The sequence below is a fragment of the Entelurus aequoreus genome, linkage group LG12 (genome assembly GCF_033978785.1).
Source record: "Entelurus aequoreus isolate RoL-2023_Sb linkage group LG12, RoL_Eaeq_v1.1, whole genome shotgun sequence".
Classification (NCBI taxonomy): domain Eukaryota; kingdom Metazoa; phylum Chordata; class Actinopteri; order Syngnathiformes; family Syngnathidae; genus Entelurus; species Entelurus aequoreus.
Genome location: NC_084742.1, coordinates 59,949,814 through 59,963,904, shown reverse-complemented (window position 1 = coordinate 59,963,904; position 14,091 = coordinate 59,949,814). Strand labels below are relative to the sequence as shown.

Here is a 14,091-nt window from a genome sequence, read left to right as displayed (position 1 = left end):
CATGGCGTTTGTTTACATTGTGACGGCGGTGAGCTATTGTATCCTCCTTCGGTGTGTAGTGAAGCATGTTTAGCTATTCCTCGTCCTCCAGTGATGATGCTACTTGTAGTAAAATTACTTTGTCGCCATGGAGGCGAGGATTAGTGATTTAGAAGTAGCTAAAACCGATGGATGTTAGCTGCTAGCTAGATAGCCATGTGTTAAAGCAGCTCTTCCTGAGGGTGTTTCAGTGTTATAACTTCACCTTTATCTTTACTTTCTACACCAAAATGCGTCCATTGTCCCTTTTCTGTCTACACACTGTGTCTGCTTGTAAGTACTCTGTGTGTGCGCGCTGCCCAACATGCTCCTCTACATGTAAAACCAGCAATTTCACGACAATGTGTCGTCATGTCCGTACTTTTTAGAGGCGGTATAGTACCGAATATGATTCAATAGCATCGTGATGCTATACTAGTACGAGTATACCGTACAACCGTAGAGTGTGTGTGTGTGTGTGTGTGTGTGTGTGCATGTGTCCTTACTGCAGGAAGCCGAAGCGGTCGATCACCTTGTACAGGTGAAAGTTGGTGTCCTCCCAAGGTTCCACGGTGGCTTCTTTTCCCTGCAAGAGAGTTTGAAATGCAAACGATGACTGCAGTGCCGCCATGAAGGCTGCACTTGATGAAGGATGTGACCTAACGTGAGGACTCGAGGAGGAGAAATACAAGTAATAATGACTAAATGACTTGCTGCAGTCACTGGGAAGTCAAATGAAGTCCACTTCTCCTTTCACGTTACAGTCCACCCACGATGCACTGGGGCATACAATCACATCTCAATTGGCTGCTGGATTGCCAGCTGAGACGCCTTCCAGAGAGCGTGTGTGGGCAGGCGTGGCCATTAGTGGGTGTCAAACTCATACTCCCACCTGTGTCACCGACTCCTTTCTTTCAGGACATTATCTGCCTGGAAGCAGGATTGTTCAAAGCGCTCTTGGGCGGAGCCTCGTTAGGCAGTGGAACTAATGAAGTGAACGCAATAACACTAAAATGTTGGAGGCTGACCTTGTCATATTTGGCCACGATGTCCGCCCGCTCCTGATCCAGTTTGACTGCAGCATCCTGCTCGCTATCAGACGCTGTGAAGAGACCAGACAGGAGAGTCAGTCAGCAGCACGCCAGCTGATGTGGTTATTGTTTGGATCAACTCATGTGGTTATTGTTTGGATCAACTCATGTGGTTATTGTTTGGATCAGCTAATGTGGTTATTGTTTGGATCAACTCATGTGGCTATTGTTTGGATCAACTCATGTGGTTATTGTTTGGATCAACTCATGTGGTTATTGTTTGGATCAACTCATGTGGTTATTGTTTGGATCAGCTCATGTGGTTATTGTTTGGATCAACTCATGTGGTTATTGTTTGGATCAACTAATGTGGTTATTGTTTGGATCAACTAATGTGGTTATTGTTTGGATCAACTAATGTGGTTATTGTTAGGATCAACTAATGTGGTTATTGTTTGAATCAACTAATGTGGTTATTGTTTGGATCAACTAATGTGGTTATTGTTTGGATCAACTAATGTGGTTATTGTTTGGATCAACTAATGTGGTTATTGTTTGGATCAACTAATGTGGTTATTGTTTGGATCAACTAATGTGGTTATTGTTAGGATCAACTCATGTGGTTATTGTTTGGATCAACTAATGTGGTTATTGTTTGGATCAACTAATGTGGTTATTGTTTGGATCAACTAATGTGGTTATTGTTTGGATCAACTAATGTGGTTATTGTTTGGATCAACTCATGTGGTTATTGTTTGGATCAACTCATGTGGTTATTGTTTGGATCAACTAATGTGGTTGTTGTTTGGATCAACTAATGTGGTTATTGTTTGGATCAACTCATGTGGTTATTGTTTGGATCAACTCATGTGGTTATTGTTTGGATCAACTAATGTGGTTGTTGTTTGGATCAACTAATGTGGTTATTGTTTGGATCAACTCATGTGGTTATTGTTTGGATCAACTCATGTGGTTATTGTTTGGATCAACTCATGTGGTTATTGTTTGGATCAACTAATGTGGTTGTTGTTTGGATCAACTAATGTGGTTATTGTTTGGATCAACTCATGTGGTTATTGTTTGGATCAACTCATGTGGTTATTGTTTGGATCAACTAATGTGGTTGTTGTTTGGATCAACTAATGTGGTTATTGTTTGGATCAACTAATGTGGTTATTGTTTGGATCAACTCATGTGGTTATTGTTTGGATCAACTAATGTGGTTATTGTTTGGATCAACTAATGTGGTTATTGTTTGGATCAGCTAATGTGGTTATTGTTTGGATCAGCTAATGTGGTTATTGTTTGGATCAACTAATGTGGTTATGGTTTGGATCAACTAATGTGGTTATTGTTTGGATCAACTAATGTGGTTATTGTTTGGATCAACTAATGTGGTTATTGTTAGGATCAACTCATGTGGTTATTGTTTGGATCAACTAATGTGGTTATTGTTTGGATCAACTAATGTGGTTATTGTTTGGATCAACTAATGTGGTTATTGTTAGGATCAATTAATGTGGTTATTGTTTGGATCAACTAATGTGGTTATTGTTTGGATCAACTCATGTGGTTGTTGTTTGGATCAATTAATGTGGTTATTGTTTGGATCAACTAATGTGGTTTTTGTTAGGATCAATTAATGTGGTTATTGTTTGGATCAACTAAAGTGGTTATTGTTAGGATCAACTAATGTGGTTATTGTTTGGATCAACTCATGTGGTTATTGTTAGGATCAACTAATGTGGTTATTGTTTGGATCAGCTAATGTGGTTATTGTTAGGATCAATTAATGTGGTTATTGTTTGGATCAACTAATGTGGTTATTGTTTGGATCAACTCATGTAGTTATTGTTAGGATCAATTCATGTGGTTATTGTTTGGATCAACTCATGTGGTTATTGTTTGGATCAACTCATGTGGTTATTGTTAGGATCAATTAATGTGGTTGTTGTTTGGATCAATTAATGTGGTTATTGTTTGGATTAACTAATGTGGTTATTGTTAGGATCAAATAATGTGGTTGTTGTTTGGATCAACTAATGTGGTTGTTGTTTGGATCAGCTAATGTGGTTGTTGTTTGGATCAACTAATGTGGTTATTGTTTGGATCAACTCATGTGGTTATTGTTTGGATCAACTAATGTGGTTATTGTTTGGATCAACTCATGTGGTTATTGTTTGGATCAACTCATGTGGTTATTGTTTGGATCAACTAATGTGGTTATTGTTTGGATCAACTTATGTGGTTATTGTTTGGATCAACTCATGTGGTTATTGTTTGGATCAACTCATGTGGTTATTGTTTGGATCAGCTAATGTGGTTATTGTTTGGATCAACTCGTGTGGTTATTGTTTGGATCAGCTAATGTGGTTATTGTTTGGATCAACTAATGTGGTTATTGTTTGGATCAACTAATGTGGTTATTGTTAGGATCAACTAATGTGGTTATTGTTTGGATCAACTAATGTGGTTATTGTTTGAATCAACTAATGTGGTTGTTGTTTGGATCAGCTAATGTGGTTGTTGTTTGGATCAACTCATGTGGTTATTGTTTGGATCAACTCATGTGGTTATTGTTTGGATCAACTAATGTGGTTATTGTTTGGATCAACTCATGTGGTTATTGTTTGGATCAACTAATGTGGTTATTGTTTGGATCAACTGATGTGGTTATTGTTTGGATCAACTAATGTGGTTATTGTTTGGATCAGCTAATGTGGTTGTTGTTTGGATCAACTCATGTGGTTATTGTTTGGATCAACTAATGTGGTTATTGTTAGGATCAGTTAATGTGCTTATTGTTTGGATCAGCTAATGTGGTTATTGTTAGGATCAGTTAATGTGGTTATTGTTTGGATCAACTAATGTGGTTATTGTTTGGATCAGCTAATGTGGTTATTGTTAGGATCAATTAATGTGGTTATTGTTTGGATCAACTAATGTGGTTATTGTTTGGATCAACTCATGTGGTTATTGTTAGGATCAATTAATGTGGTTATTGTTTGGATCAACTCATGTGGTTATTGTTTGGATCAACTCATGTGGTTATTGTTAGGATCAATTAATGTGGTTGTTGTTTGGATCAATTAATGTGGTTATTGTTTGGATTAACTAATGTGGTTATTGTTAGGATCAAATAATGTGGTTGTTGTTTGGATCAACTAATGTGGTTGTTGTTTGGATCAGCTAATGTGGTTATTGTTTGGATCAACTCATGTGGTTATTGTTTGGATCAACTAATGTGGTTATTGTTTGGATCAACTCATGTGGTTATTGTTTGGATCAACTCATGTGGTTATTGTTTGGATCAACTAATGTGGTTATTGTTTGGATCAACTTATGTGGTTATTGTTTGGATCAACTCATGTGGTTATTGTTTGGATCAACTCATGTGGTTATTGTTTGGATCAGCTAATGTGGTTATTGTTTGGATCAACTCATGTGGTTATTGTTTGGATCAGCTAATGTGGTTATTGTTTGGATCAACTAATGTGGTTATTGTTTGGATCAACTAATGTGGTTATTGTTAGGATCAACTAATGTGGTTATTGTTTGGATCAACTAATGTGGTTATTGTTTGAATCAACTAATGTGGTTGTTGTTTGGATCAGCTAATGTGGTTGTTGTTTGGATCAACTCATGTGGTTATTGTTTGGATCAACTCATGTGGTTATTGTTTGGATCAACTAATGTGGTTATTGTTTGGATCAACTCATGTGGTTATTGTTTGGATCAACTAATGTGGTTATTGTTTGGATCAACTGATGTGGTTATTGTTTGGATCAACTAATGTGGTTATTGTTTGGATCAGCTAATGTGGTTGTTGTTTGGATCAACTCATGTGGTTATTGTTTGGATCAACTAATGTGGTTATTGTTAGGATCAGTTAATGTGCTTATTGTTTGGATCAGCTAATGTGGTTATTGTTAGGATCAGTTAATGTGGTTATTGTTTGGATCAACTAATGTGGTTATTGTTTGGATCAACTAATGTGGTTATTGTTAGGATCAGCTAATGTGGTTATTGTTTGGATCAACTAATGTGGTTATTGTTTGGATCAACTAATGCGGTTATTGTTTGGATCAGTTAATGTGGTTATTGTTACTGTATATATATATATATATACACTATATTGCCAAAAGTATTTGGCCACCTGCATTTACTCACATATGAACTTGAAGTGCCATCCCATGGAATTGTCCAAATTGTTTTGCTATCCTTTAAGTCTGTAAAGCACTTCTTTTATGTATAAAAAGTGTTTTATAAATATAATTGAATAGAATAGAATAGAATAAAATTGACTTTATTGTCATTATATTTGCATATAACGAGATTAAGGACTTCAATTTATATGGGATAAAATATGGGATAAAAATAAATTACACCAGAAGTACTAAAGATACAAAATAAGGATTGAAATAAACAGACTACTATCCAATAAAAGTAATAAGCAATCCTGTACAATATACAAAATACTGTACAATATACAGAACAAGACAAGAGTACAAGAGTAATAACAATCAGTGTCGGATGTATTGCACTCGAAGGGTAATATTGCACAGTAGGGTATTAGGGTAGGATATTGTATATATTGTATAGTAATAATGTTTGATTTGATTTGATCAACAAAGTACTTAGCAAAAGCTGTGAATACCTATGTACACATGTTTTTGTTTGAATACATTTGACATTTAAAAAAAACTACTTTTCACATTGTCATTTTCGGGTATTGTGTGTAGAATATTGAGGACAAACATGTGTTTATTACATTTTGGAATAAGGCTGTAACGTAAAATGTGAAAAAAGGTGTGGCAAATGGTTTCCGGAAGCATGGTATAATAATATCTGCAAGGGTGGTTTTAGTGGAGGTCAATTTCGAGGTTTCTGATGTAACTTTGTTTGATAAAAGTTGCAAAACTGCAAACAAACAAAGAATTCTTTGTGTGTTTTTGTCTCGTCTCGTGGTGACAAGACGAGACAAGAACAATTGTCAGACGCAGCAAAGCGTTTCCCTCGACGCCAAGAGGCCGCGATGTTTCCGTAGTAACGGTCGGTGGAATTCTGTACTACCTTATAGAGCAGTCTACGTTGGTATTCCCAGCCTGAGCCAAATGCAATCAAGTTTTTGGAGCAGCGGGTGAAGTATAAATCTATTTCTAACAGTACTTTTTTTTGTTTTTTTTGTCCTGAACGTTATGAGTGATAATTAGCTGATGGCGGTGGGTGTGGGTCTGACAGGAACACACTTAGCCAGGCCAACAAAGTGCCAGAAAGCAGCATTAAGTGCACGCCGCTCAGCAGGAAGTGTCACGTTTGCGTGTCCGCTATGTGCTTAATTAGCATAATAACAAGCAGCAGTGTGTGTTTAAGACTTGCACATCTCATCCAGCTGCACTAAATAATAATAATCATTTATATATATTTAAAAAAAAGAGTAATAACTGTGGTTTGAACATAACATCTCACTTTCTGCCTTGCTTGGCTTGCCTCAGCTGTTGTTTATTCAAACGGAGACACAACGCAACTGGAGTGTGACACAAACCGCATAAGAAAAACAACACAACTGGTGAAAGTTTAATGCCACAATGGTTCATGTCCACACACAACAACAACAAAGAACAGAAGCACATAAAATGAGCACACAAGTCTCCGAAGGGGCTATTTTGAGCTTGTTTTTATTGGCCCTCAGCAGAATAATAATAAGATCATTATCAATGAAATAGATGTATTACACCCATTTGCTTTGTCAGCTATAAAACAAAGAACAATTGTGGATGTTTTGTTGAGATAGTTTTCACATATATTGATCCACATTGGGTTGCTTTGAGTGTCTTATATATGTCTTCATACTTTCATTTTGATGAATGCAGGCCTTATTGGAAATAGTTTGGACACCCCTGTACTAAGGCAGGGCGATATGGCCTAAACTCTATCCATCCATCCATCTATTTTCTACCGCTTGTCCCTCTCATATCGCAATATATATTGCAGCCCTCATCTGCCATAATGATATGTATCACAATTAGGGGTGTAACGGTACGTGTGTTTGTATTGAACCTAGGGCTGGGCGATATATTGATATACTCGATATATCGCGGGTTTGTCTCTGTGCGATATAGAAAATGACTATATCGTGATATTCGAGTTATTACACTACAGCAGGGATGTCCAAAGTGCGGCCCGGGGGCCATTTGCGGCCCGCAGGTAATTTTTTAACGGCCCCACGGCCCATTTTAAAATACGATTAAAAAAATTAAAAACATAAAAAGTGGTATGAAAGACCAAACAGGTGAAATGTAACAAGAAAATGTTGCAATGTTGACTCTAATAACTAGGGATGATACGCGAAACCGGTTTTCCCGGTTGTTCGATAAGAAAAGAACCGAGTCCTCGGACTCGAACCCCTTTTTGAGAACCGGTACCCGTTACCGAGACCACTATAGTAAAGAAAAAGAGTTGCTTCTTTATCCGAATCCCTCGGAACGAATCCCGTCCCGACCAGAAATGCCCCGTGAGACATCACAAGAAATGACGTCACGTAGCTCAGTCATTAGGCGCAGATAGCGAAAGCAGGAAAAACAATGGACCGGAAAAAACGCTCCAAGGTGTAATAAAGTTCAAAACAAAAGGTATAATCCAATGAATAACTTTACTGAGAGGTACAAACACATGACCAACACTTTTACCACCAACCGGAAACATAGCAACCAGGCTAGCAACGCACCTCCTTTACGGCAGCTGTCGCAACGTTCTTAAAGCAACCGCAGCACATACATATATATACAACACATCTCCCTTTTTGAACTTTGGTTTTTCTTTCCTTGTAAACGTTACAAAATCACACTGTATATGTGTTGTCTGTCTAATTATAAATAATGCAGACAAGGCGTGTTGGCTGAGTTCTTGACGTTTACTTTCACAGCGTGCTCATAACCTCATTCTTAGCTGCCGGGTGGCGACATGCAACAACACTACCGCGCATGCTCGTCACTCCCGTTGCATGCTGGGTAGTGTAGTTGTTATTTTCCCTAGCTCATAACATCACATCTTTCCCCCTATAAAGAAAGATTTTAACTCAATAAAGTGTATTTCTTTTTTTAGCTTTAACTTTTCATTGTTTAGCACTGTAACCACATTTGCAAACAACTTTTCTCTTCATAGAATTTTCTTTCAATAAAGAAATAAAGGGCAAAAATGTCAAAGCATCATAACAAACAGTTATGTTCCAATAGCAGCAGAAGTGCACTTTTTGGAGAGCTGTATTATTTTCAGTTTTGTGCCCAAGGGACTGATTTTATTTAACACTATATTATTATTTATACACCTATAGTGATCACAGAGACAGCTTGTTTTTGTGTTACTGTATATATTTGTTTTTCTGAAAAATCCCACTTAATATACTTTGGGTAACAACAGTCAATATTTATTTATCTTATTTTATTTTTTTAGGGAGGCAACAGTCAATATTTATTTATTTATTAGATTTTATTTTTTTCTTATATAAATAAAGTGAGCTTTTGTTAAACCAAATATTGTGTGTTTTTTTCCATATACAACAACCTATCTGGACTCGATAAGAGAATCGATAAGGAATCGGTTCGATAAGAGGATTCGATAATAGGCTCGAACTCGATCATTTCTTAACAAACATCATCCCTACTAATAACACAAAGCTGCCATGCAGGCTGTTTCTTTCTTTAAAAAAAAAGAAAAAAGAATGAAAATCAATGTTATTATGAATTGTTGAGCTATCCAAGGCTCCAATTACGTCACATTAAATATTGCACTTTGTGATATTTTTTTGGGGGAAAATGTTGCATATTTTGTGTTTGCCATATAAAAAATAGCTGTTTTTTTTTTTTTTTTTCAAAGAAGGGCCTAAAACGAACAAACAAAAAACATAAACAAAAATACAACGTATAATTGACGGATAGATATGAAGTTGATTTCGAGATTATTGTGTTAAAAGTAAACAGTAAAAAAAATGTATAATTTATTTTTTAACACTTTAATGAGTAGGACCCTTTTGGTTCCCCAATAATTTTTGTGTGATTTGTTTTTAAGTGTCATCGCTCAAAAAATAATAATGAATTAAAATCAATGTTGTTATGAGTTATTGACATTTTTAAGGTTCCAATTATTATATAATCTCAAATATTCCACTTAAAAATGTTATTGGGTGAAAATATTGCATATTTTGTGTTTTTTCCATAAAAAAACAGGGTTTTAAAACTTGAATAATAATACAAATAATAATACTGAATAGTGACACATTTTTTATATTGTTTTTAACAAAACCCTTTGGGGTCCCCGGGATCAAGCCTGAGTGGAGGCCTAAATGTATATTTTTTATACATATATAGTATTGGTTTTTAAATATCAAAATGGCCCCCGCTTGCTTTGATTTTTCAGTGTGCGGCCCTCAGTGGAAAAAGTTCGGACACCCCTGCACTACAGGCTCTCCTCGCTCTTTCCTGTGTCTCCTTCTCACAGACAGCAAGCGCACCTTCTTACACACGTCACATACTGTCACGACATACGTCACATACGTATACGCCCTCCCCGAGCAGAGAGGTAGCAGCATGGCTAACGTTAGCTGTGATGCTAGCGCAGCCGTGCGAGTGGGTAATACGAGAGAGAGAAGGTGCGAATCTGGTAACAAATGAAGGAAGAATTAATTCCCCCAAAAAACAGCAGGGGGTCCATCGTCTGGCGGTGGTTTGGCTTCAAGTGGGAATATGTCGAACAGACAACCGTAATTTGTCGAGTGTGGGGCAAAAGCGTTGCTATAAAAAGTAGCGTTACTGCTAATATGTAGCATCATTTGAAAAGTCACCCGCGAGAGAATGAAGAGTGCTTACTCCGCATGTCAACATCTCCATTCGGTGCGACACGCCCACACCATCAAAATGCAGAGGCAAACATTTCCAGATCAACACCGTATAAAAAAAATAGTGATTTTTTTTTTTTTTGTGATTTCCTTTTCTGCATGAAAGTTTTTAAAGTAGCATATATTAATGCAGTATGAAGAAGAATGTTTTAATGTAGACACATAGAATCATCATACTGCTGTGATTATATGCATCAAGTGTTCATTCAAGGCTAAGGCAAAATATCCAGATATATATCGTGTATCGCGATATGGCCTTAAAATATCGCGATATTAAAAAAAGGCCATATCGCCCAGCCCTAATTGAACCGTTTCGGTACGGGGGTTTCACTTCGGTTCGGAGCTGTACCAAACGAGCTTCCACACGAACATATTAAGTAGCCGCCTCCGCGTTCTTCTGCCTCTGTCTCTGTCAGTCCTCTACACAGCACCCAGCATTGTCCCACCCACACAACCATCTGATTGGTTACACACAGAGCGGTAACAGCCAATCAGCAGTGCGTATTCAGAGCGGTAACAGCCAATCAGCAGTGCGTATTCAGAGCGCATGTAGTCAGTGCTTAGTGTTTAGCAGGTAATCATCAGGCCGCGGACTCTCCCCAAAAGATAATAAACACCTCCAAGTCAACTACTAGTAACATCACTATGAGCTTGTTGACCTTCTAGAAATATAAAAGGCAGCTCAGCTTGCTCGCAGTCCTGGCTTGAGGTGAAGGCTAATTCGCTTTTAGTGTAACGTTAGCTCATTTTGCGGTGTGTGTGTGTGTTACGGACAGCAAAGCCCTGTCTGTCTGTTATTTCACTTGACCTTTTTCTGTGTTGATTGAGCTGTGTTGAAGCAGCAAAAAAGGACATTATGTTAAATGAAGAGTTTCTGTCTCTGACAGTTGATATAATAATGTAAGTGCATCATTAAGCCTACATGAACTCCATGGTGTTCAGGGATGAATTAGTCTCTCCTATTGCTATTGTACCATCTTTTCAGCTATAATTACATTAATCATTAGTAATGGAGCAGCCTAGTTTTGAATGGCAGGGTCCCTGCTATCACATGTTGATAAAAATATAACATTTACATAATAAAAATCAACTACAGGCTTCCCAAATGCTGTAATAAATTAAGCATGATGAGTTGACTTGAAACTGTTTAACACTTTTTATATGTAGAAGAAAAGTTTTGTCATTTTATTTAATCTGAGCAACAACTTGAGGCAGTTTAATGTTGATTAACGTGGGCAGAATTATTATAGTGTTCCCAATGTTAAAAGGATAAAGCCATTGTTTACAAAGTTGGTAAATAAATAACCAAAACATTTATATTTTGTTGTTTTCTTACTGTACCGAAAATAAACCGAACCGTGACCTCTAAACCGAGGTACGTACCGAGCCGAAATTTTTGTGTACCATTACACCCCTAATATATGTATATGTCAACAGGAAACATTTTAATTGGATCAAAGTACAGATCATATGTGAATTACAAGCTAGCATCGTGGGCGATTTGTGGCTTCTTGGGAAATACATGTATCCATCTTATTGTCCTAATATGAATCCCTGTGATGTACATGTACATTGTACACATGTTACACAGCATCATTACGAGTCAGGGGTTCAAGTCACAACGACCTGCTGGGTTCAACTCCATCTTTGGATCTTTCAAACAAGCCTCTGAATGTCTCTTAGTGCAAAGTATACTCATGTGTGTATCCCAGACACGTGCAACAATAGAGTAGGTTCCTACACTCCAGCAAGAAGCACCTCCAGCTCATTGTCGGTCAAATCCTTCTTTTATTGCCTCGTTGTCTTCATGTTTCCTAACTGTGCGAAGGGTGGGATCTCAGGCACAGGGCTCATTTAAATATGATTTGCATATTCAAATGAGGGCGTGGACAGGGAGTCGATTCCAAGTTGATTGGGATGTAGAAAAGAAATGTGCTTGGATTTAATGCACACTTTAATACATCAACACTATTTTGTGTGTACAAAGGTTTCTGGATTTGAGCGCTTCGCCATTTTTTGGGGTAGATAAACCAGGCAAGTTTTAATACATGAGGCCGTATTGTCCCAGCAGGACTCTGTGGTCCCTAAAACCAGACTCAAAAGGAGAGGAGATAGATCCTTCTCAGTGGCAGGGCCCAGACTGTGGAACAACCTTCCACGATCTATTAGGTCCTCCCAGTCTCTGAGCCTATTTAAAGGCCTACTGAAAGCCACTACTACCGACCACGCAGTCTGATAGTTTATATATCAATGATGAAATCTTAACATTGCAACACATGCCAATAAAGTGCAATTTTAAATTTCCCGCGAAATATCCTGCTGAAAACGTCTCGGTATGATGACGTTTGCGCGTGACGTCACGGATTGTGCGGACATATTGGGACAGCATTGTGGCCAGCTATTAAGTCGTCTGTTTTCATCGCGAAATTCCACAGTATTCTGGACATCTGTGTTGGTGAATCTTTTGCAATATGTGTAATGAACAATGGAGACAGCAAAGAAGAAAGCTGTAGGTGGGAAGCGGTGTATTAGCGGCCGGCTGCAGCAACACAACCAGGAGGACTTTGAGTTGGATAGCAGACGCGCTACCGTGAGTACGCAGCTTTGGCTTCCAAACATTTGATCGCTTGCCCGTACGTGCGTGCTGCTATGTGCATGTCACGTACGTGACTTTGGGGAAATTTTTGTACTGTATGAACTTTACGGAGGTGAACGGTACTTTGGGCTGTGGGATCGAGTGTGTTGTGCGGGCGTTTGAGTTGTATTGGTGGGTTATATGGACGGGAGGGGGGAGGTGTTTGTTATGCGGGATTAATTTGTGGCATATTAAATATAAGCCTGGTTGTGTTGTGGCTAATAGAGTATATATATGTCTTGTGTTTATTTACTGTTTTAGTCATTCCCAGCTGAATATCAGGTCCCACCCGCCTCTCACAGCATCTTCCCTATCTGAATCGCTTCCACTGCCCTCTAATCCTTCACTCTCACTTTCCTCATCCACAAATCTTTCATCCTGGCTCAAATTAATGGGGTAATCGTCGCTTTCTCGGTCCGAATCGCTCTCACTGCTTGTGGCCATGATTATAAACAATGGGGAAATGTGAGGCGCTCCACAACCTGTGACGTCACGCTACTTCCGGTACAGGCAAGGCTTTTTTATCAGCGACCAAAAGTTGCGAACTTTATCGTCAATGTTCTCTACTAAATCCTTTCAGCAAAAATATGGCAATATCGCAAAATGATCAAGTATGACACATAGAATGGACCTGCTATCCCCGTTTAAATAAGAAAATTTCATTTCAGTAGGCCTATAAATCTAAGCTAAAAACATATTTTTACTGGCATTCAAATCCAGTGAGACAGGATATCTTGGTTGTTTTAGCCTTTTTTATTTATTTATTACATTTTGAGTATTTTAGGTGAAATGTCCTTCACTTCTTTGAAGGTATATTTTATAATGTATTTCGATACTTTGATACTTTTCTAAATAAAGGGGACCACAAAAAATGGCAGTAATTTCAATATTATATTGAAATTAATATCTGGTTTTTACTGCTGTTTACAAAAGCCTACAATTCAGAAATGATCGATAGAACTGTTTCATGGTTGTATAATCTATTAAATATATGGAATCATACTCAACTTCATATATTAAAACAAAATGGGAGATATAAACCAAAAATATTTTTACATTTAGGGCAGACAACAGATATATGATGTATGTGAATATGATGTAATGGATAGGAACGTCTGATGCTGGATGTCAATAAAAATAAAATGGAAAAAAAAGAAAGAAATTCATATCTGCTTATTTTCTGTTTTAACATGTTCTATCTACACTTCTGTTAAAATGTAATAATCACTTATTCTTCTATTCTTTGATACTTGACATTAGTTTTGGATGATACCACACATTTAGGTAACGATCCCATACCAAGTAGTTACAGGATCATACATTGGTCATATTCAAAGTCCTCATGTGTCCAGGGACGTATTTACTGACTTTATAAACATAATATAAATTAAAAACATCGATGTAATCATAGTAGTATCGACTAGATACGCTCTTGTACTTGGTATCATTACAGTGGATGTCCAAATTTAGTTGGACCTGTACCTGTACATGCACAATGACAATAAAGATCATTC

General features: G+C 37.5%; 1 protein-coding gene across 1 annotated transcript in view; it reads right to left on the bottom strand.

Annotated features, from left to right (window-relative positions):
- The window catches only part of usp6nl (USP6 N-terminal like), a 50,140-nt gene that overhangs the window by 28,653 nt on the left and 7,396 nt on the right, over positions 1-14,091 (bottom strand). Inside the window, exons 2-3 of the mRNA XM_062066318.1 lie at positions 1,047-1,120; positions 525-604 (exon numbers count right to left, since the gene is read on the bottom strand). Coding sequence (XP_061922302.1) covers positions 525-604; positions 1,047-1,120 — 154 coding nt within the window. The remainder of the gene's footprint in view (positions 1-524; positions 605-1,046; positions 1,121-14,091) is intronic.